The sequence below is a fragment of the Charadrius vociferus genome, unplaced genomic scaffold (assembly GCF_000708025.1).
Source record: "Charadrius vociferus isolate BGI_N301 unplaced genomic scaffold, ASM70802v2 scaffold1351, whole genome shotgun sequence".
Lineage (NCBI taxonomy): Eukaryota > Metazoa > Chordata > Aves > Charadriiformes > Charadriidae > Charadrius > Charadrius vociferus.
Genome location: NW_009646638.1, coordinates 269,508 through 292,415, shown reverse-complemented (window position 1 = coordinate 292,415; position 22,908 = coordinate 269,508). Strand labels below are relative to the sequence as shown.

At 46.2% G+C, this 22,908-nt stretch overlaps 1 protein-coding gene across 1 annotated transcript in view; it reads right to left on the bottom strand.

Moving 5' to 3' along the window:
* Positions 1-11,589: 11,589 nt before the first annotated feature.
* HORMAD2 (HORMA domain containing 2) overlaps positions 11,590-22,908 on the bottom strand; it is a 22,411-nt gene continuing 11,092 nt past the window's right edge. The window contains exons 10-12 of the mRNA XM_009888986.1: positions 22,042-22,150; positions 20,911-20,972; positions 11,590-11,694 (exon numbers count right to left, since the gene is read on the bottom strand). Coding sequence (XP_009887288.1) covers positions 11,590-11,694; positions 20,911-20,972; positions 22,042-22,150 — 276 coding nt within the window. The remainder of the gene's footprint in view (positions 11,695-20,910; positions 20,973-22,041; positions 22,151-22,908) is intronic.

Below are 22,908 nucleotides of genomic sequence, written 5' to 3'. Positions count from 1 at the left end.
GGGCCACTGTGCACGGGCAGGAGGAGGATGCTCCATCCCAGCCCAAAACGCCGGCCGGTGGCCACCAGCCATCCGCGCCAGGACGTGTGGATGCCAGATGCAAGCGCAGTCCCGTGGGGTCAGCCTGCAGCCCTCAAAGCAATGTGCTGGGAGACATCCAGACCTGCTCACGAGCTGGTGCTGGCACAATTAGCTTTCAGGCCTTCAGCCTGGTGTACAGCCCAGGATTTTTGGTCTAAGCATGAAGCACGTCAACACTGAGCAAGCGGCAACATGGAGGAGCAGGGCAGGAAGGAGGAAGCATGTGAAACCCTGCTGCTCCCTGGAGCTCGGGCATCTCTCGGCCCTGAACTGCAGTTGCTTTTGGGCTGAGAGAGTTGGGGGTGTTCAGCCTGGAGAAGAGAAGGCTCCAAGGAGATCATAGAGCTCCTTCCAGTGCCTAAAGGGGTTCCAGGAGAGCTGGTGAGGGACTCTTGATCAGGGAGGGGAGGGATAGGATGAAGGGGAATGGCTTTAAACTGGAAGAGGGGAGATTGAGATGAGATATGAGGAAGAAATTGTTGCCTGTGTGGGTGGTGATCCCCTGGGGCAGGTTGCCTCGAGAAGCTGTGGCTGCCCCATCCCTGGAGGTGTTCAAGGCCAGGTTGGACGGGGCTTGGAGCAACCTGGGCTGGTGGAAGGTGTCCCTGCCCAGGGCAGGGGGGTGGAACGAGGTGATCTTCAAGGTCCCTTCCAACCTAAACCATTCTATGGTTCTATGAAAAGAGTGGAGGAGGCTGTTTGGTGCTGCCCATCCTCGACACAGGGACACAGCCGAGTGCCCGGATCCATGAGGATGGCTCCCTCCCAGCAGCGTGCCACACCGGGAGGAGGATGGGAAGAGCAAGGCAGCTTCTCCTTTTTGATTCTAGATGGGATAGCACCGGGAAGCAGAGCAGCTTGTGCATCTGGGCGAGGGGAAATCCGAGGTCCTCCTCCTTCTGCTGTGCATTTATGTCGCTGGGTAAAAAATCTAGCCCAAAAGCCCAAGGGCACAGAGCCACCACGCTCCCGACATACCAGAGAAGCCGCTCCACCGCTGCCTGCCACAGGGCTGGACCTGCTCAACCCTACCAATGGAGCAGGCTGCGGTCCCACAGTCCCACGCAGCCCGGCGATTTCCATATTCCCCTTCTTCTTCCCCAGGTGAGTCTCCGAGAAGGAACTTCCCACCAAGAACAGACTTGCCTTGCTCCCAGAGAGGGGAATCTGCACCCTCGCTTTGCTTAAGAATTTGCTCTTACTCAGAAGGCATCAAGGCTTCTTTGTAACCTCCTGCCTACCAGAGGGGCAGCTGTTGTGGCTGGCCTCCCTCTTCCTCCCGGCCCACGCAGATGGGTTTAGTTCCTTGCAAAGAGCTGCCTGTTCATGTGTTTCCTTAGCAAAGGTATGTTCCTTGGCTGTGGGAACAGCAGTGAAAGAGCAGGTGGGCCCCGAAGAATGAAGAACGTTTTTCCTTCCTTCCTCAGCTTAAGTAGGTCAGCGCAGCCCTCGCCGCGTCCTGGAAGCAGGAGGCTGGACCCAGGGGAACATTATCGCTGTCTTCTTCAGAAAATACCAGCAGAGAAGGCTCAAAAACCAGTCCCCCAAGTGCAGCGTGGCTCCCAAAGTGCCTCATGGGAGGGTCCTCCCACAAATTCTCCATGAGTCAGGTTTTTCAGCAGAAAATGATCACCAACACCACCTGAAGATGACCCAAAGCTAAATAATCCCCATATGTTTTCACTCCATCTTTGTTCTGCCAAATGGTCTTCTTGCCCACCTCTCCCCAACCTCGCATCCACCCTGACGAGCCTGCCCAAGGCAGGCTGTGCTCGCACGGGGCCGGGCAGCACAGGGTTGTCCATACACACCTCCCGGAAATGCTGTATACACTGTCGGATTTACGGGATCAACTCTAATCTCCTGGATCACCAAACCCAAAGAAAGTGACTCTTTGTTTCTCAAAAGGCTGAAGAAATACTGAAGGCAGCAAAATTCTTGCCCTTGCTGCACCAGTAAGTGATGGCTAAACCTTATTTTAGATCAAAGGAAGCCAGGAAAGGCTGGATCAGACCTAAAGCCCATCCAACCAGTCTCTGCCTCTAGCAGTAAGTCACACCAGATGTTCCAGAGGAAGGTGCAAAGCCTGCAAAGCACAGATGCAAAATAATCTGCCCCTGCATGACTTCTCAGCATCCCATACAAGGGCAGAGGAGCAAGTCCACTGCCTTTGCCAGTCAAGACCAGCGTGATGTGGATGGGTATTCACAGCAGCTCATTCAAAGACCGCCGTTAGTGGGGAAAGGTAACGGAGAAAGAGAGATAAAAGACTTCCTTTGGAGTGATTCAGAAGAAGAGTCCATCTCTGCTCTGAATCATCCTGGGGAAGAGCTGATCTCTCTTCATTGACCAAATACGGAGTTTAGGGCCGTTGGCCTTCAGTTAGACCCCTCAAACACCTCAAATTAGGGTGAATACACCATCTGAAAGGGTTTCAGCTTCAGAGAAACATCGCTTTATAGGAACCTCTCCTAGATGCCTCCCTCAAATACAAAATGTCACCAGAACACTCGAGTAAGGTACAGACCACAGCCAAAAGTGAGATGGCATCCAGCAAAGAGATGAATTTAGCAAGAAGTTCATTTCCCAAAGGCCGTCTCCTAATATTCCCGATGATTAACAAAGGAAATTCTTAACAGGAGTCTATGCGATATCAGGAACTCCAGATAAGCATCTGATGACAGCAACTTAAAGAACTGAGATCTCTGCCACATCACTCCTGGCAGAGTTGTGTGACCTCAGAAGAGTCACATCCAGTTTGAATTTAAGCTTTTCCCTCTTTGTAGAGGTAATAAATATGTGCAAGGTCCTACCTCTGGGTTGGGGCAATCCCAAGCACAACTCCAGGCTGGCAGGGAATGGCTGGAGAGCAGCCCTGAGGAGAAGGACCTGGGGGTGCTGATTGATGAGAAGCTCAACGTGAGCCGGCAGTGTGCGATCGCAGCCCAGAAGGGCAACCGTGTCATGGGCTGCATCAGAAGTGTGACCAGCAGGGCGAGGGAGGGGGTTCTGCCCCTCTGCTCCGCCCTGGGGAGACCCCACCTGGAGTGCTGCCTCCAGCTCTGGAGCCCCAAAATAGGAAAGATATGGACGTGTTGGAGCGGGGCCAGAAGAGGGCCACGAAGATGATCAGAGGGCTGGAGCACCTCTCCTATGAGGACAGGCTGAAAGAGTTGGGGTTGTTCAGCCTGGAGAAGAGAAGGCTTCGGGGAGACCTTAGAGCCCCTTCCAGTACCTAAAGGGGCTCCAGGAGAGCTGGGGAGGGACTTTTTACAAGGGCATGGAGTGATAGGATGAGGGGGAATGGCTTTAAACTGGAAGAGGGGAGATTTAGATGAGAATTAGCAAGAAATTTTTCACTTTGAGGGTGGTAGGGCACTGGAACAGGTTGCCCAGAGACGCTGTGGCTGCCCCATCCCTGGAGGTGTTCAAGGCCAGGTTGGATGGGGCTTGGAGCAACCTGGGCTGGTGGGAGGTGTCCCTGCCCAGGGCAGGGGTGTGGAACGAGGTGATCTTCAAGGTCCCTTCCAACCTAAACCATTCTATGATTCTATGATTCTATGTTCAACCTCTCTTGCAAAGACCCTTGTGATCCGCGGATGAAATCAGCACTGATGGATTAATGGAATTACTGTTAGAAAGTGGAGGAAATACCAATTGCAAGACACTGAAAAATCTAAGTCTGCCCATGAGCAGCATTTCCTGCCACGGTGATGCACGCGGGGCTGACTACGACACAAGCAAAACCCTTGTGATGTAATGACAAGGAACCAGATCCGGCACACTACCATGAGATCACAGCAAGTCTGAACAACAGCCACAACGCTTTGGCCCAACATGGTTTCCTCGGCTCGAGAAACCCCAGCGTCAAGGCGCTGGTGGAGTGACTTCAAAGGCATCCTGACATCAGCAAACCCACCCTTCGCGTTTCCACCAGCATGGCCGGCTGCCTCGCAGGTTTGTGGAGTTTCACACACTGTGCTCCAGGAGCAATTATCAAAGCACTTGAGTCATGAGAAGCCTCATTGACCGTTACTGAGTACTTCCTTTGTCCAACGTGGAAGGATGCCCAGGCAGAAATATCTGACTTTCACATCTCACTCTCTTTCCTAACAGAGCTTCTTACACAGCAAGCTCTGTTGCTGGGCTATAGGGAATTTTTGTCCTGGGCTTCTTGACGTGATCCTTTTCAGACAGAAAATCCTGACTCATGAAGCCGTGACGTTGAATATACTGCTGTGTAAGGCCTGATACAATTAGATACTTGGCACCAGCCAGCTCCTAATCCAGCCAGGGAGAATCTATGCATTTTTGAGAACTGAATATTTTTATTTTCTACTTTTAAGCGAAGGGCAGAGGAGGGAAGCCTTAGCAATGCCTTAGTAATAAGGGTCACCCAAATACAGCCAATGTCTCCCACTGGATAGTTAAATAAGTGAAATGGAAAAATAATGGTTTTCCCTTTTCCTTTGCAATCAGTGGCCAAATATGCTGATTCCCTTCCGGAATGAGCAGCTGCCAATTTCAGAGAAGAAAATCTCTTGTAGCCAAGTAGCTCAGCTCTTACATGCTCTTAAACAGCCTGGGAAAAGGAAAGCTGGCCAGCCAATCGGCTAAATAATTTCTGAAAATAAGTAGGTAATGGCCCTCCGGAACACCACCAACACGGCAAATTTACTTGCAAACTAACGTCTCTTTTAAAGCAGAAAATTGACAGATCCGTGTCATATCCTTGCTCACGCTTGGATCTCCTTCGCAGAAACACTGTGGGTTGACTGTGGGTCTGATTTCCAAGTCACCCAAAGCTTTTAAGCACACAAAGCTTGCCCAAAGTTTACGCAAGCAGCAAGCATCTTTGGATGGGCCCATCTAGCCTCATCCAAAACGTATAGAGATGCTGAGAGTGTTTGGGGCTTTTTTGGGATATTCTTGCCCCAAAGCCTCAGGTTAAATTCTTTTGCAGTACTTTGAAAATAGAAAGTAAATGCTGTCAGGCGACTGGCCCAATTCTTTTTTTACTTTGGTGTAATTCCACTGCCTGGGCAGGGAAACCAGGTAAAAGCCAAACAACCACAAGCCAAAGGAAATATTTCGTTGTGTACAGACAACTACGCTTTGTCTAGATGTCGTGCTTACCAATATCTTCCACCCCTCTGAAGTCTGCACTGATTCAGTTTACCATGGAATAACACCAGGATTGTTTCGGGGGAGTTTTGCCTTCTGCTGTGCTATGGTCTCCTGCTCCTCTTCAAGTTGGCCTACATGGAGGTTGGTGCCAAAACCAGAGGTCCTTGTCCCCAGCCCCACAGCTCCTGAGCTCGTTTTCACCCTTCCCCTTGCACCATCATTAGCGCGTTGGCCACAGGGTGAGACAGATCAGGCAAAGGTTCTGGTTGAAAAGTAACCCAACAAACAGGTAGTTGACCTAAGCTTTTAGGAGGACAGGGGATGCAGCAGCTGAAGCTACCCGTGCTGTCCCTTCCCAGCTCTCTGCTTAGGGGACACAGCTAGGAATCGCCAAAACCCTGCTGATGCCCGATGTTACGGCCTCGTAGGAATGATCAACGGCAAGTAATTGCCTCCAACGAACAAGATCCAGTCTTCAACAAATGGAGGGAAAGATGCTGGGACTGGAGAGCTGTAGCAGCGGACAGCTGGCCACGTGTGATGTGTCTCAGATGCCAGGGTGGAACAGCAGAGAGAAAAATATAACCTTTTTTTGTGTGTAAGGCGAGCTCCTTCACTCTGGAAATACTGGTCATTAATAAAACTGCATCCCATTACGCTGTTTTATTAATGCTGTGGAAGCATCCAGAAACATCTGACAAGATCAAAGCCATCTCCCTGCAAGGGCTCACGAGATGCGGTTCCTGCCCCCAAAGGCCAGTGCTCTCTACAGTGGGGGAAGAGTGGAAGGGAGGGAGTCCTTCAACAAATCACTGAACGCCCCCACTAGTGCACGCAGTGCTGTGCCTCCCCCGCAGGGACATGCCATTTCAATTTGCTGGTGAGAATGAACTTTTAAGAAAAAGTATTCAGGGACAAAAAGCAACTGTCGCCCCCCCGGCCCTCCTGACAAGTCCCTGACCCGCGGCTGCATCTCTACCACCTGCTCGGGCTGACATTCACGGTTCTGAGGCTGGCAAAGGCTTGGGCAGATTCTAGCCAACTCAAAATGCCACTTTGTTTTCTAGAGACACCATTTTCCTGTGTTTTAGACAGTCTTACCCTCTGTTACTGAAAAAAGGTCTGTGTGTGATTCAAGGTCAATTTACTGCACAAAGGACTTGGTTTCCTGTTATCAAGCCTAGACTTTCATCAGAATAAACATCCCCTCTCTGCACGTCCTGTAAAGAAATACAAGTAATATGAACAGAATATATCATGACATGCTTGTAAAAGAAACGGTACCTCATATTTGCCTACCACATCCCCCTTCTCCCACTGCTAAGTGCTTTCTCGAAGTTCTCCAGGGCAGGTCTTGGGTGCTTTCCTGTAAATAGCAACAGGCCTGGAACCTTCCAGAACTGCGCTCGAGGGTATGTCTTCTCCACAACAAAGATGCCCTCCTTAAAAAGGTGTTAAATGCAGAGCTAAACCATCAGCTAATCAGACAAGAAAACATCAAGAGGCTTGCACAGGGAATCAGCCCTTCCAAAACAAACCGTGCAAAGTAAACGGGGACAGTTGTCTTATTTCTGTTACAACCTGACCAAATGATCACCGTGTTGAATCCACGGATATTTTACAGCTAGAGTATCTTAATTCTTATTTTTTGTAGCATATAAATGACAAACTCCACAGCAAGGTACTTAGAAGACGTCACAAGGCGGTCGATGGATTCTGGATTAGAACAGTGGGTCATTGATGCTCCGGGAAATGCCATACAGGCATGTCTGGCACACGGATACCAGGAGTTTTCCATAGGAAAACTCCTGTGAGGCTTCGGAATCTCAGGCTCCGCTTCAAGGAAAGATCTGCGTGCCAACCTGACTTAAATTAGCCTTGGAAACTGCTTATGGAAAATGTGCCAGCTCAGATGCAAATCCCTCTTACTTACCTCGTGATGACAACAAAAGCCTGATGAAATTTTACTCATCCATTAACAAAAAAGACTTTGCCCAGCGACACACGTGGGTGGGATTCCAGTAGGGTGACATTATGCTTTTGGCACGAGGACCTTGGCCCCCAAGAAAGGCAACCCTGTGGCATGACAAATGCAGGCACTCCACTACAGCAGGCCACAACCACATATTTTACCTGCTGACTCAAGAGGAAGAATGCAAAAATTAAAGTTCCAGCCAAAATCCCGAGATGGTAATCTCACGGAACAGTCCTTCAGGTAAAGATTTGTGATTAGAATTATACTTGTGAAAATACTAGCTGATTTCTAATTGCATTCATAGCAAGGTACATCCAAGGTATTTCATTGGTATCACTTCAGAAATCCACCGGAGTTAAAAAATGCTTATCTCATTTGGGTGGTGTTACAATATGACTTTTTGTACTACCCCCATGGATAGAGGTCCCTCCACGCTCCATTGAAATCAATGGCCAAACTCTGAACTCTCCTGTTTTAAGCGTGAAAGAATCTTCATTTCTCCTATCGCTGCCTCGTGTTTCATTTCTTCTCTCTGCCCTCCTTCCAAAACTGAAAGCAGCAGCAATGAGATCAGATGATTTCCTAGATCGCACGCGGCAGTGGAAATCCCAAAAGAATCCTCAGCTTTCAGGTGAAAAACGAATGTTGACACCTGTCCATCAGATTACTGCGCAGTACCAGGGGCTGGGGTTATTTTCTTGTTGAGGACAGTGTATTTAAGGATGTGGTTGAGACAAAGCATTTTCCGTTTGACTTCAGTTTGACTTTCAGTTTGAAACAGAGATACTACTCTTCTTGTTAAACGCTATCCCAGAAACAAGGAACGATTTTTAGAAGCGCCGCCAACCTGTTTGCGGCTCGGCAGGTTAAGGATATCCACATTACATCTATTAAAAAGCCTGTGGTCACGATAAATGAGAAAGGGTTCCCCTTCTTCACTGATTTTCTGAAAAACCCTGTGAAGCATTCACTTTCCCCTAACAGAATGTTCCCAATATTCGGGTTTTTAAAGCGGCTTGTAATCTTAATTGCTGTTCGTATCTTTGGGAGATCAAAGGGAGGATGTCTGTGATTCTTTGTATTACTCACTGCTACATTAGCACAAAGATCACATATTCATTTATTTTGGTTTAAGAGGTAACAGTCTCCTTTCACTGCACGCACATAATTACTGTAAGCATTCAGGGGACTTGCCAAATGATGCATGGGGGGAGGAGGAGAATCTTTGAAGAAAATTGTTCAAACGTAATTTAGTTCACTAATTGGCAAGGGACCGTTACTAACGAATTGCTTCTGTTTTATGTCAGTAGTGAATCAGGTTGATGATGTGTAACATACATTAAGTCAGTTAATGAGTATTAACTAGAAATGCGACTGAAACACAAGAAAAAGGTTTTTTTACCTTTAGCTAGCCAAGCAGAATTGCTAATAAATAAAAGGATATGTGTAAGTGGCTTATATGATTCCAATCTGCAGTGGAAAGACTTTTCTTAGAATCTGATGGTAACCACAAGTTTGTGGGAAAGAAAAATCAGACGCTTACTGTGGCAGTTCATCACAAGGTACTTCATTTCTAACCAAGCCTGAAATGAAAATGACTAAAAGTCATTACCGTAAAATAGCTGATTAGAAGCCAACGTGAACTGAGACAGTGAGTCTCTGGCCATGGCTACAAGACCACTGTGCAGTCAACTAAGCTGTGGATTCACTTGGTGGTGTCTGTGTGGACGCTCTTACTGTGTGGTAACGCAAGACAGATTACTTCACTTTCATTGTGGGACAAGACACTTTGCATCTTCCAGTGTGCACCAAGCAAGCCAGCATGCCCCCAGGCCCTGTGGTATCATGTGTACAGGAGAAAGACCAAGCTGTTTGAGTAGCCATCATCACAGACACGTTTGACTTTCTCCTATACGCACAACACGACAACATAGAATCACAGAATGGTTTAGGTCGGAACGGACCTTGACGACCTCCAGCCCCCCACCTCCCCCCAGCCCAGGTTGCTCCAAGCCCCGTCCAACCTGGCCTTGAACACCTCCAGGGATGGGGCAGCCACAGCTTCTCGGGGCAACCTGCCCCAGGGGCTCACCACCCTCAGAGTAAAAAATTTCTCCTAGTATCTCATATAAATCTCCCCTCTTTCAGTCTGAAGCCATTCCCCCTCATCCTATCACTCCATGCCCTTGTAAAAAGTCCCTCCCCAGCTCTCCTGGAGCCCCTTTAGGCACTGGAAGGCTGCAATAAGGTCTCCCTGGAGCCTTCTCTTCTCCAGGCTGAACACCCCCAACTCTCCCAGCCTGTCCTCATAGGAGAGGTGCTCCAGCCCTCGCAGCATCTTTGTGGCCCTCCTCTGGACACACTCCAACAGGTCTATGTCTTTCCTATGTTGAGGAACATGACAAGCTGAACATGACAAGGCTTTGGGTGCAGGCAAGAGTAAGCGGGCTGAAGGAATATGGAAGCCACACAGTCAAGCAGTGCCAGGGCAGAGCTTTCAGGTCAAGGCAGGTCCTGAGCTGTAGCTGTCCTGCGAAGAACGCAGGCCTCCTGTGGATGTGCAGGCGTGAGAGCAAATATCATTACAAAATCTGGGCAGAAGGGAGATTTCTGGTTTGCTCTGGCATGTGAACAAACTGGCTTATTAGGCCACAGGTGCAAAAATGAGAACACAGGACTGAAAGTGAGGATAAAATGGAGAACTCTCATGTTCTACAAGTTTTGTGAAATAGGCATCAAGCCACGAAACCTGCCAGACACTGCTGCAGGCTCAGGGACAGTCAGTGGTCTGTCTGCCTTGGGCCGAGTAAGGACAGCTCTGGTATTAGCATTAGGCTTGCAACGCATTACTCAGCTACCTGGAGAAGGAGGTCGACTGAACATCCAGGGGTGTTCAGCTGCAGTGTTATCTCTACCCACTCAGCCAGTCCTAGTCTGGCTTTCAACTCTTTCAGGTGGCCAACCAGTGTAAAAGCACAAGAGAGACGCATCAATCCCCACCTTTCATCCGGTCAAGGAAAGATCACTGTTTCAGCAGTGAGGAAGATTCCTGATGTCTGGAGCCAACCTCAAGCACTGCCACAGCAGAAGACATCATCATATTAATGGTGAGTCAAGCCATGGCACTGGAGGCCAAGATCCTTCAATCAGATGCCCTAGACACTACAGGTCAGGTATTTGTCAAGTGATCCTCACTGCTTTCTACAGAGCTGACTGACATACACTATGAAACAAACACCTTACGTCCAAAACCACTGCTGCTCTTCAAGTCCTGTCCTGAAATATCATGCTGCATATCTGAAATGTCAGGGATGCTGCCACACCACTGGGTGCATTACTCTGTTGTACTCTAGTGCTTTTATTTCCTCACCACCGTAAGATGTGAACGCTGCAAGCAACCAACATTACGTTGGGAAGAGAGTGCACTACATTCTCTTCTTCACTGTTTCATATTTCAGTATCTTTTGCAATGTGCATAATGTAATGCAAAGGCTGTTCCTTGGACATCTTTTTTAAAATGTCTAAGACCAATTAAGACCATTTCACTCCTCTTACTCCAGTAACAGCCATTAGGTCTTGACAGAGTGCTTGCCAGGCAATCTGCATGATGCAAAGCACAGCACCTTTGCTTCAAGGGACACAGAGATTTTTTTCTTTTGTTGCTGTTGTTCTCCTTACCTCTATTGGAAACCACAAGGTACCTTTATTAAAATTAGGTTTTAAATGTGGTATGTTTCAACACAATTTATATTGTACAACTGTCTAAGCCTCTTGGCACACGGTGGACTGCTGTTTTAGAAATAAACTGATAATACAGTCATAGCAACACTACTTGCAGAGTCAGAAAAAAAACATTCAGCACCAGCAGAAAATGTGTATAGATTACTTTATCTCTGTATTCAATATAGATAAAAACCCTTCTCTGAAAAAAAATCTATGCTCCGGAAACAGTAGATAGGATGAAGTTAAGCACAATCTAGTGAATCATGCGACTTGTTGCTTGCTGGCACTGATAGCTCAGAGAGTTAATCTTGAAATAGTGCCATAAAATATTGATGACATATTGGTAAAGCACAGTCCAGCCACAGAGGTGGAAACTTAGCCAGGGAGTGGGGGTAGAGGGGGGTGAGAGAGACAGAGAGAAAGAAGCACGCAGACACCATTCACATGGAATCATAAATCCTCAACTTTAAAACATCAAACAAGTACTGTTGGTGGACATTGTCACGACAATTATGGCGCCCGCTGTCTCTTCGCAATCCAAAGTTTGCACTAGACAGATAAACACGCAGAAATACATGCAGTATGCGGAAGAGTTAAATACTGGAATACAGTAAAGGTCTTTACTAGTCAGATGACAATGCAAACTCACACCTTCCAAAATGTATTCTGTGTCAGAATGAACATCATTTCCTGCCTTCCAGAAGCAGCTTCTCTGGTTCACTGACCTTCCTTTTCTTCTTGGGTCCTATTACCTCTTCCTGGCTAAACGCGAGGTTCAGGCAGCTTATCTGTAAGAACCATCAGAAACAGTGATCATTCTCACGATACAGGCTCCTGCTAGATGAGTCAAGTAACACAACTTCCAAAACTACAATGTGTTTTCTTGGATCCTCTTGGGTTTGTTCAGTGTGATCCTTTCTACAGAAAAACAATTAGGTAAGGAATCAAAAGTGGAATACTGTATGGAATCTGGACTGTGAGATTTGTGAAAGCAACAGGTTCGGCTTCAGGGACAGAGAATGGTTGTGGCACAAGGAACAGCACCCATCTCCCCATCGCTGACAGAAAACACCAGGAGCAAGGAGGCCTTTAAGAAATATAATAGCTTATAGAGCATAGCCTTTTTCACCAACCTCAGATAAGCATAAAAGTACGCAAAAGAAGGGAGGCACGTGTCAAATTTGGAAACAGCCTTTCAGGAAGAGACATACAGTACCTCTATTTGTACATCAGGGAAACTCAACACAAGTTGGTCGATCTCAGACTTCAAAGACTGCCCATGAGTCTTGAGAAAAATAACTAAGCAAAGCAAGCTTTTTTCCAAGAGGCTTAACTTCCCTCTAGAAAGACAAAAACCTCCCTCAAAAATACGTAAGAGCCTACAAACCAAAATGTTAAAAAACACGGATAAATGTATGTTAGAATATAAATGGGTCAACGGTACGGGCCATTCAGGCAGACCACAGAGAGACGGACAGCCAGAACAACAGTTGAAGCGTTGGCTCTGCCAAGTGACAAACTCACTTATTCGCGTTATCACATAACATATTTGCATTTTTACAATAATAATCCAGAGCTGCAGAAAGTAACACATGTTGTTGCCCACCCAGAAGGGACAAAGCACACAGTCTGGCAATGTAACCTCTCTTGCTCCCACTGGAACTGAGCTGAAGGGACACAGCACAGCACACCGTGTCAACTCTGCCTCCAAAAGAAAGTTCATTGGGATGAAAATAAGGTGAATGGAGACAGAAAAGACTGTTCCTGCTCCAAAATTGGAGTACTTTACTCCACTTTCACCGTAAAACATGAGGAATCCTGTAACTGGAGCAGGATAAACATAAGGAGTTAATGAAGAGCTACTCCAGAATGCATCCTGGAGACAAGCACAAGGTCTCCAGATTACAAGATGTGGTCATTATAGAATTCCCCACTCACGTCATCAAGGCTTGCTTTCTATCTGACCTTGGTATGAGGCTTCGGTAATCTCTACATAGCAATGGTCTTTCTAATGTGTGAAATAACTCTGATTATGGATTAACAGCAAAATAGTTTGAAACAACCTCACTCTGCCTCTCTATCATGTTTCAAATTGTTTTTCCTCCCCTCTTCCCTCCTCTTCATTATGAGCAACACAATATTGCTTAATGTACAATTTCCTTTCCATAAAAACAGAGAAAACAAGAATCTGCCAAAGTGGGACGGGCAGGTTCTCCTTCATCCTGCACACTCAGGCTGACAAAACTCCCAACGCTGCCCAAGGCGTATTTGCTTGAGGAAAGATTGATGAGTGCATCTCTGTGTTACAGCTCCTGACCTGATATCCAGCTGCTCAAACTGGCATTTGAGGCAGTTATTTACTTTCCTCTGCCTGGCATCGTTTTAACCTGTCTGCTTCCTTTTTTGAAGTAAAAGGCCCAGAGGGGGGAAACACCGCATCCAAAACCTCTCCAGTGCTAACACAGCTGCAGGGTTTGTACCCCGTCCTGCTGGCCACACAATAAAGCAAAGCCATGATCCCCGGTCTCCCGGCTCCCAGTCACCTGAATAAGGCCACTCTGCTTTTATTTTAGCCTAAACCGCATAAAGAGAGCATCAGCTAGAGCTGGTGCTTTTATTTCCTCTCTTGAGGAATGGATCTTCTGCAGCACAGGCAACTACTCAGTAAAGTTTTTAGCTCTTTGCTATTCCCTCCTAAATGTTCAGCATGGACGGGATACTTTTGAGGCAGGAGAAATAGCCACAAGGAGCAGCTGCTCACACAGAGTCCGCTGCATCTCTCCAACAGTTTGCCTCCCCTTTATCCCAGGCAGCATGACCACCTAACAGGAACCAAAGATGAGAAGAGTAAAAACATCTGTGCAAGCCATCAAGTGCTCTAGACAGGCACTATTCATCTATTGAATGAATAAGTTGTCAACTGTGTGAGGTATTTCACCGAAGCCAACGTGTCCGGTCCTGCCCCTGCCCAGCTACAAGTTCACATAGGAACTCAGAGCCAGGAACAGACACCAAGTCCAACTTCCAGGTCCCATCCTTAACCAAACACTCAAGCTTCTTCCCCAGAATGTTGCTCTAAATGGGATTAAATTAGATCCTACGTATGTTTATTTGACTGTAACCAGAAAGTAAACCTCTTAAATGGTGTGGTGAAAAGAAGGAAATCCCTCCCATTGACTAAACATACCATCAAAGCCTCCAGAAGTTGATTAATTCTAATTTTTCCCACGTACTGGTATGCCTGACTTAGAATAACTGATGGGAGGGCTTGCGCTGTACGTATGTTGCGGGTTTTTTTGTCTTACACAACCACTACAGGCCCTCAGCTCCCTGATGAGCCAGGTGCTATAAAAGCACGTAGTACAAGGCCCTTGCTTAGCCTGCAAAGAGACCGTGCCGACAACAGGACAGGCCGGACAAGTCCAGATGCAGTAGCAAAGAGAGGAACAGAGCCGTGACCTCCTGACTCTGAGTCCGAGGTGTAGTTCAAGGTCTAGGTCATACCATGAACGCACAGTGAGTCTGACTCTCCTGTTTTACAATACCGCACTACGTGTAAAAAAGTGATGTGTTGCCGCAGAATTTTTCTGTAAAAATACAGCAAACTTGTGAATCATACAAGTGTTACTAATTTCTGGCATAAAACTAACAGGACAGCTGCACATTGTCTGGAGAAGATATCAGGCTAAAAATAGATTAGACTTAGATTAAAGCCTTCCCAAGGCAGACTGGTGGATGAAACAGAATGAGCAGACCACAGATACACTGCTATTCTTAGATAGACAAAATCAGGACCTAGTTTTGTGCTCTGCAATTTGCAATCCCCAGTGTCCCCACTTATTCCGGCCAAAAATTCCCAGCATAAATCGAAGCAAATTTACAGCTCTTCTGACATGTGTTTTGCTTCCCAAGGCATCCTATGCAGAAAAGCTAAAATTGCACAAGAGCATTCGACTGTGTCCCTCTTTGTCCCTGGCCTGCCCCATGCTGAGGTTTGGCACTTGGCAAATTTTATGCCCTTAGAAGAGTTCCCTTTGTCAGGGACACAGAGCATTTAGTTTGGTACCTTGTAACTACAAGAAGCACATTAATGTCAAAAGAAGTCCAGTTCCATCAAGCGAGCCAGAAGAATAAGGACTGAGATACAAGATTTAACTGCTGAAATAAGGCAAAATGATGCTCAGGTGTCTGGGGATGTCTGTCACCACCAGGAAACTTTAACCAGAGAGCACCAGTGCCTGATGTATCCTGTGATTTCAGCTGCAGCTAACATTGACTCGAGAGCACAGCAAATGCTTGCCACTTTCAAAAATCAAGCCAGCGACTCTTCAAATTGATCTCCTAAGACCTGTAGCATCCCTGGTGAACACCCATTTCTCTCAGGTTGACGGCAATAATTCTCATCTACTCACTGACAGTTGGCTGCTCCATGCTCTCCAAGCATAGCAAAAATCAAGGTTCACAATGTATATCATGGTGTCCAATGAAAGGACAAAAAGAAACAAACTGAAATACAGGAAATTCCATTTAAACACAAGGACAAGCTTTGTTTTTACTCTGAGGGTGATCAAATACTGGCACAAGTTGCCCAGAGAGATTGTGGAGTCTCCATCCTTGGAGATATTCAACACCTGACTGGACAAGGTGCTGAGAAACCTGCTCCGCTTCACCCTGCTTTGAGCAGGTAGGCTGGACACCACGATCTCCAATTGTCCCTTCTGACCTCAGTGATTCCGTGAAGGCAGCGCAGTGGTTAAATGCTCAATGCAGGGCTCAGCACTGGTCTCATATCAGTTTCCAGTAAAGCGATTGCACTGACATCAGTGGAATTAATCCTGGTTTTCATCTGTACAAGTGGAGGAGAATCATGCTGGTTAGCATGAAAGCCAATTTACGCAGGTGGAAGAATGAAAGACACTCACTGTGGTGCTTCTGTGGAAACTTGCCACATTTTTCTCCCCAGGAAGCCATGCCAACACATCACTGACTACCACTAGTCCTCTTCCTTTTCCATAGACCACTGTTAAACTCTCTGACATTTAATGCAATATCTTTTTCGCAAACTGGAAGTCTCACAGGCCTACTGTGTACCTCATGTACCTTGTAGTGTTTAAAGGATGAACAGATTTGGCCAGAGTGTAAAAAAAAAAATCTTCAAAAATACCCAATGAAAAAGAATTTATCAGTCATTCTTACAGCCTCTTCCAGGGCCCTCAGTCACACTGTACGCTGCCGAGCTGGCCACTCTGACCGCAGGATCACAACCCAATACGCCTCCCGAAACTGGAAGCCTTCCTCCTGTAAAATCACAGTGCTGTAACTGAGGAGGCGAAAAGCAATGGACACTTCTTCTGCCTAGTAGGCTGCTACCCAGCTTAGTCCCTCACGGGATATTAGATCTGTCCAACCTTAATTTATGCTGGTTTCTCTAGAGGGTCTGGTTGCTAGCATGTACGTTATGAACACATGTAAAGGCAGCCAGCGCAGAAGCTCCATGTCTTCCCCCAGATGTCCCTGGGGTAGCTGTCAGGGAATCTGAGGGGGCAAGGGTTAAATCTCCCAAGATCTGCGGGGTGATGTGCCTCACCTCTGAATGAAGAGATCACTTGGAAACTGTTTCCTGCACACTAGACAGGGATAACTCATGCAAGGGATGAATGGCCCCAAGATACAGCTAAGGATCTGACGTGAATTGAGAGAAGCCAGGAATTTCCTGACCTCCCTGTCTCACTCCTCCCAGAATGGCCTGAGCTCACAGGAAGGAGAGAGGCAAGCTCATCTCTGAATCTTTCTCTCTTCATTGTTTGGGTCTGTGTAGCCTCAGCTGGTTTGGAGGAGAAAATGTTCTGGGAACTTCTCATCAGATACAGCTCTCTTGATAGACAGTTAGAGATAAACCTTTCTTTTTTTTTTTCTTTTTCTTTTCTGCAAAAGTTCAAGATAATGACATTGCCACAGAAAAATGCTTTCCTATTGCTCTGCAAATGGCAGGCTTCACCCTTCAACTGCTTTGTGTCATGGCAATTTTAAAAGTGGTTTGCCTGGGAAAAATCAGACAACAAAGGTCTTGATCTCCAAGCTGTTATTCTGCTATTGAATCCACTTGCGCTGACCTTCACTTTCAGACAGAAGCTGTGTACAACACGGAAGCTCAGCAAAGGCACACGGATCGGGATGACCATGGCCTGGGCACCAACAGGACACTGATCACTGGCAAACCCGGCGGATATTACTCACAATGTGTCATCTGTGAAAGACTGTGTTCACACTGGCTTCCACCGCTGACACAGTCCCTTGGAGAGCTAGGACAGGGCCAGGTAGCCAAGTCTTCTGCATGGGAGCAGCAGCTGGAGGCTAGACAGGCTATCCTCTGAGGTCTAAAACAGCACTGATTAACAACACTTAGGTATGAAGCTCTCCCTAGACACCCAACTTTCAGATAGCTCCAGTTAAGAGAGCTAATCCGCATGGCAGAAATATGCCTACAGCAGGCAGCGAATCGCAGTGCAGGGACCCCTTCGCTACCATTGATCCAAACTGTTTATGTCCACACAAGGCCAAGTGTCAACAGGCTTCCTCAAGTCCCACAGCACTCTAGTAGCATAAGCACGGCCAGTCTAGCAGCATAAGCAGTGTCTGGCGGTAGCTAATGAAGCCAGAAACTTGGGAGGCAGAACTGACTTGTGCTGTGCTGATACGGCCACACCATTTCCAGCTCTGGTGCAGGCTCGGTCAGGGGCAATTCAGGGCTCTCTGCACGGCTGCTTCACTGTGCAGTGAGACTGTGCTCTAAGGACCACCCCAGAACTTCAGCCCACAGCTTCCTGATGGGAGATAAAAGCCTGCAGAGGCGTCCACATGGTCAGATTTTACTCATCTTCTAGTTCTGTTTCATTCCAAACTCATTCCACTGCAACATGTTTCCTTACATGAAGACAAAGCTTACCAAAATCAATTTGCAGGACAAGAACATTAAAGGATTCACAAAAGGATAAAGGAGTATGCTGAATTATTCAAGAAGTTACCTTGAGTTCAGTGCAGGACCCCCTTCTCATCAGCAGATTTCTATGAGCTAAATCAATGGGCAGCAATTCCCCATTTTACCCAACTCTTCACAACTCCTAGAGTGCCAGTGGAACGTAGCAAGCTGCATAAAGATAGCACACTGGGCCAAATCCTTGGCTGATGCAATCAGAAAAACTCTCCTGAAGTCAGCAGAGGTAGGCTAATTTACATGCTGGTGTCTAACTCGGGATGATTAAGTACAGAGATGCTTTGCTGGGAAAGGGCAATCTCTCATTTGATCCTAAGTATCATCAATCATGAGATTGCAGATAACAAGCCAGTTGAGTACATGTAAATTTTTCTCCAATCTGAAAAGCCCTCTGTCAGAGGCGCTCGGTGGCCATTACTGAAGGCCAGTTACAGTCCTAACTGGACAGGAATAGCTGGTGCTCTTTTGGCAGATCTGCATCCTTTGCCTCTCCCCATGCCGATTAGATAAAAATAAGCCTTTAATACTTTCATTCCTGGTTTTCCTGAAGAGCTATAGGTCAGGACGATAATGACCAATAAATTCAGTTCCAACAACACAGTTTTTATTTTTGATAACCACGGAACCAGAAGGAATAAAGCATTTGACTTCAGATGAAGAACAGTAATGGGGTCGTCCGCATTTCCAAAAGCAACTTGTGACTGTGGGTACCACATTTTTGAACTCAGCACTTCTTGAATATCAAATTCTTGTACTGATACCAAATTCTGAGGCTCCTCAAATCGTTTTAGTTAGTTCTGAAAATGTTGGTCTGAAAGTTTAACTGTACAGAGAGCACCTTTAAACCCACGTCCCTGAGGCACTGCTCCATGGACAGCTGACCAGCCAGCACTGCGCTGCCACCAGAAGGGCAGGTCTCCCTCCTGGACCCTCTTTGCCCATTCCTCACTGTCCAGTCTTGCCCACTCCCTTACGGTAGCGCTGGTACTTGAGCAATCATTCTGTCAGATAGTTCAAGGGGATCTTCTTCTGGTGGAAACCTAACACTCAAAGTCATGATTTAGCACTGCAAGTCTAAGGGCTCATGTTGGGCCAAACAAAAGCAGACCTCCGTGGCCCAGGCTAGGTGGTTCCCCAAGGCCACACCAAGCTGATTAAACTCCGAAATCCAGGAGGAAATAAGTCACTGTGGACACCTTATAGCTCCTTAAAGCAGAGAGCTTCTCCAAACACACCTACCAGTTGGAAAACACTACTACTTGACTGTACTGTAGTCTGGATAGCAACAAGGTGTTTGCATTCACACCCCAACAGGACTACTCCTACCCATCTTACCTATACTTGACCCTGTTAGATAATACCTAACTCAGACTTCCCATCCACCCAAGCTTGTCCTCATTTTTTAAGACAAACTTCACTCACCAGTTTGGCTTCCTGATTCAAGTGGAATACACAATGGTCATTTGTCTTAACCACTTCCCTCAGAAAAGAAGGGAAAGTCCCTCTCATATGGAAAATAGTGTCAAATTTTTATTAGCGCTGGCTTTACAATGATGATCTGCACTTTTTAACTAGTGACTTGACTTTGTTTTTCCCTAAACTGACTGAAATATTAGCCAACTTATAAGCTAGGATGGTTTAAAAAAATAGTATCAAAGAATACATGCAAAAAACCCTCTGCCATGCAAAATCTACCAGGCAGAGGGCTTGAGACTGGTTTTTTTTTAAATCTTTGGAAGCATACAATGGGTAAAGTGACTCTTCCATTTTTCAGCAACTAATGCTGTTTCCACCACCTTCAGACACTCTCACTATTGCTACCGTATTCTAATGAAATGCACATGCTGCAAGAGAGAGGTGTCTGGTGTTCTGCTTACAATCGTGACAGACCCGAAAGAATGTCAGAGCATGAATCAGTAGGACAACCACGAGTTACAAACAAAACAGGCTCCTGTTTTCACACAGACGACAGAATAAACAATGATCAGAAGGAAACTGGAGGATGTGACACAAAAAAAAAATGTGGTTAAAGTTTGAAAAATACCAGCCTATGCACAGAAGTTCACTTCTAAGATCCAGAGTCAAGGCAAATACTTCACAGATGCCTTTTGAATGACACGTTAAGTTGTAGTCTCCAGTTGCTGTCTGGGTTAGACACCCCGGGATTCTTTTCAACAGAGGCGGGGAAAATTTTAGTAGCAATTTCCTACTCTCATTAACTTATCCTGTAAAGATTCATTTTCTGAACATTCAAGCTCACACGATTTTCAACTAATTTGAATGGGAGGGAGATCAAGTGGCAAGTCTGGTGGTATTCAGAGATTTGCCCTGTCACCGAAAAATCCTCTGCACAAGACCATGAATTTGAGTCCTGATTCTGACTCAGGGTTTGGCCCGGGCAGCCTTCAGGATGGAATTAATTTCACATAAATTTACTTATCTAAAATTACATGTCTGGTCTACCCTAGTTCTTTGGGTTGCCCCAACAACCACTGAAAAAGACATCAGCACCTCCAGGGGATAATTCTTCCTATCCTAGAGAGGTAGCCAAAAAGGGATAGGATCCAGTAAGTACCTGTGACTCACATGTAAAGATAGTCTGGAAGCAAGAAAGGAGAGGTGGAGACCATGTTAGGCAACAGACAAACACACCCTTCAAACCTAACAGGGGGTGGTGATTTCAGAACCTTAATCCAAAAACACACACAGGTAAACCAGCCTGGTTGGGACACTGATAGTTTAGTCTGTGTGTGTAATTCACAAGTGTCAAATCCAGAGAAGAGTACAAAACTCTTGTACTGGATGTATGAAATAAGCTGACCACGGAAAGTTTCCTCCTTCATGCTTATATCCCTATGCCCTAATACTTTGTAGTCTCTGTGTATTTCGATACCACACAATCAATCCACCAATGTTAGTTAAATCTTGTGCCGTCCCAGATGACATAACGTTCCGTGGAAATAAATTCCACCTTGCCTGGCGTATCTTAGAGCCACTATAATTTGCTCACCTGCTGAGATGCCCTTGAGCAAGGTATCCTGTCTGTCTCCTTTATTCCTGTCATCTCTCCACCTACAATCCAAACATCGTATCAAAATTAGCTCTGAAGTTAAAACCCTAAATTTAACTGAAAAAAAAATAATCCAGAAGCCTGACTAAACCACTGCAGCAAAATCCCATGCCTGATGTGAAACTGCAGAACCTTTGGCAGTGCCAACACTGGCAGTTTATTCCTGGAAACAGAGATTTTGGAATAAAGCGTCATCTGAACATGCAACACATCTACTTGCAGCAGCTCCTATCAATTATACTTAAACTCCATTTTAGCCTGGTTTCCTAAGAAAACAAAGCTTATGCCTGCGTATGCTCTATTCAAGTGTGTATGTGTATGGAGAAGGAGGAGAGCCAACTGATAACTATTGACCTTATTAGACAGTTTCAATAAAATTTGATGGGGGATCCCAAAGCATCTCAGTTCATCAAAACAGGTAACTGGTTAGAGGAGGAAGATCCTGTTAATATCCCCACAGTGGAAAAGGTGGCAGTATGAGTTCACCCCTTATTAGTCATCGGAGAATCTGCAGGAGAAAGACCTGAAAAGGTGACTTCACAGGCAGAGAAGCCTCTTAATTCCACCGCTCGGGGATCTCAGGAATGCTATTTACCATTTTGTCACTAGATGGTATTGTTCCACAGGCTATAGCTGAGAGCCTCAAAGGTCAAATACAGCATGGTATATCAGAAGCTAGGTTGAGTGAAGTGCAAGAAAAGGCTTTTTTCTCATGTATTTTCATGTATGTTTTCACATATGGAAGTCATTAGCAAAATCAAACTGGAACAGCTGAAAGGAAAGAGCTTTGGTGAAAGTGTAGATAGTGTAACTCGGTATTGAACGAGCTGTGCGTTTCCTCCATATCTGAAAGAAAAACTGCTGCGAGAAAGAGGTGGAAAGATATTGATAAAAAATTGAATGCTTCTGTTAACAAACCAAGCATATACAACAAGCCCCTTATTATAGTTTAATCTGATCTGACACAAAATTCAAACAGCCTGAAAAACTCTGTTCATCCATTTCACAAAGTGAGAAAACCTAAATATTATGCCAGCACAAGCTCCTTTGGTTTTGATACTGGGCATTTACCTGTGCCTTGAAGGTAAAAAGAAGATGCTTCCGTTTTCAGGCCTGGATGGGTGTCACTTCTGTGCTCTCCACGCTCACTTGAATCTGCTCTGACAGGGACAGGGTGACTCTGTAAAGCAAATGATGCTTTGACTTAACAGCATAACCTAAAAAATATGCTCGGGTGGTAAATCCATAAACCCAGCACTTATTAGTGGGATGAGATTTTCACAGCTCCTCAGTGCCCAACCCTTCCTTATCCCAAGCTTACAGGTCTTTCAAGAGAGAAATTTTCTAAGAAAAGACAGAATTCCGGCCTAAATGGCTTCCTGTCTTCAGGAGTTACGTTGGAGTTTATTCTCTGGCACTGACCACCTAAAGTTAAATTGTCAAGTCTGAGCTACCAGTCCAGGCTGCCCCTTCTGTCATTTTGGAGAGGCACCACCAGAGGACCATTTATTCCAGCCAAACTTGGTGCCCAAGGAAATTATCTGAATCACCTGCTAAAGATGCCGCCTTCTCCACTAAGCGCAGAGGGGGAGCTAGAGAAATCAGACGCAGCACACAACTTTCAGAGGGCTAGAGGCAGGTGGGAAGAATCCCACCTAACTACACCGGGGAACATGGCTTAGTCCTGAGAAACGCCAAGTGGAAATGCAAAGTTCTTTGCAATTTTCTCCGTTTTGTGCACGTCTGCATATAAGTGTGTGTGTGTGCACACGCATGGGTTGTGTGTGTGCACGGGCACGTGCTGTGTGTCTCTGTACAATCACTGCCCTCTTCTGGGAGAACATACTAGCCTCAGGAAATCGGTGGATATGCTGGAGTGAAATTCACTTTACGCCTATGGAATTCCAGCCTCAGCGCTCAATCTGCTGTAGCGCTGCT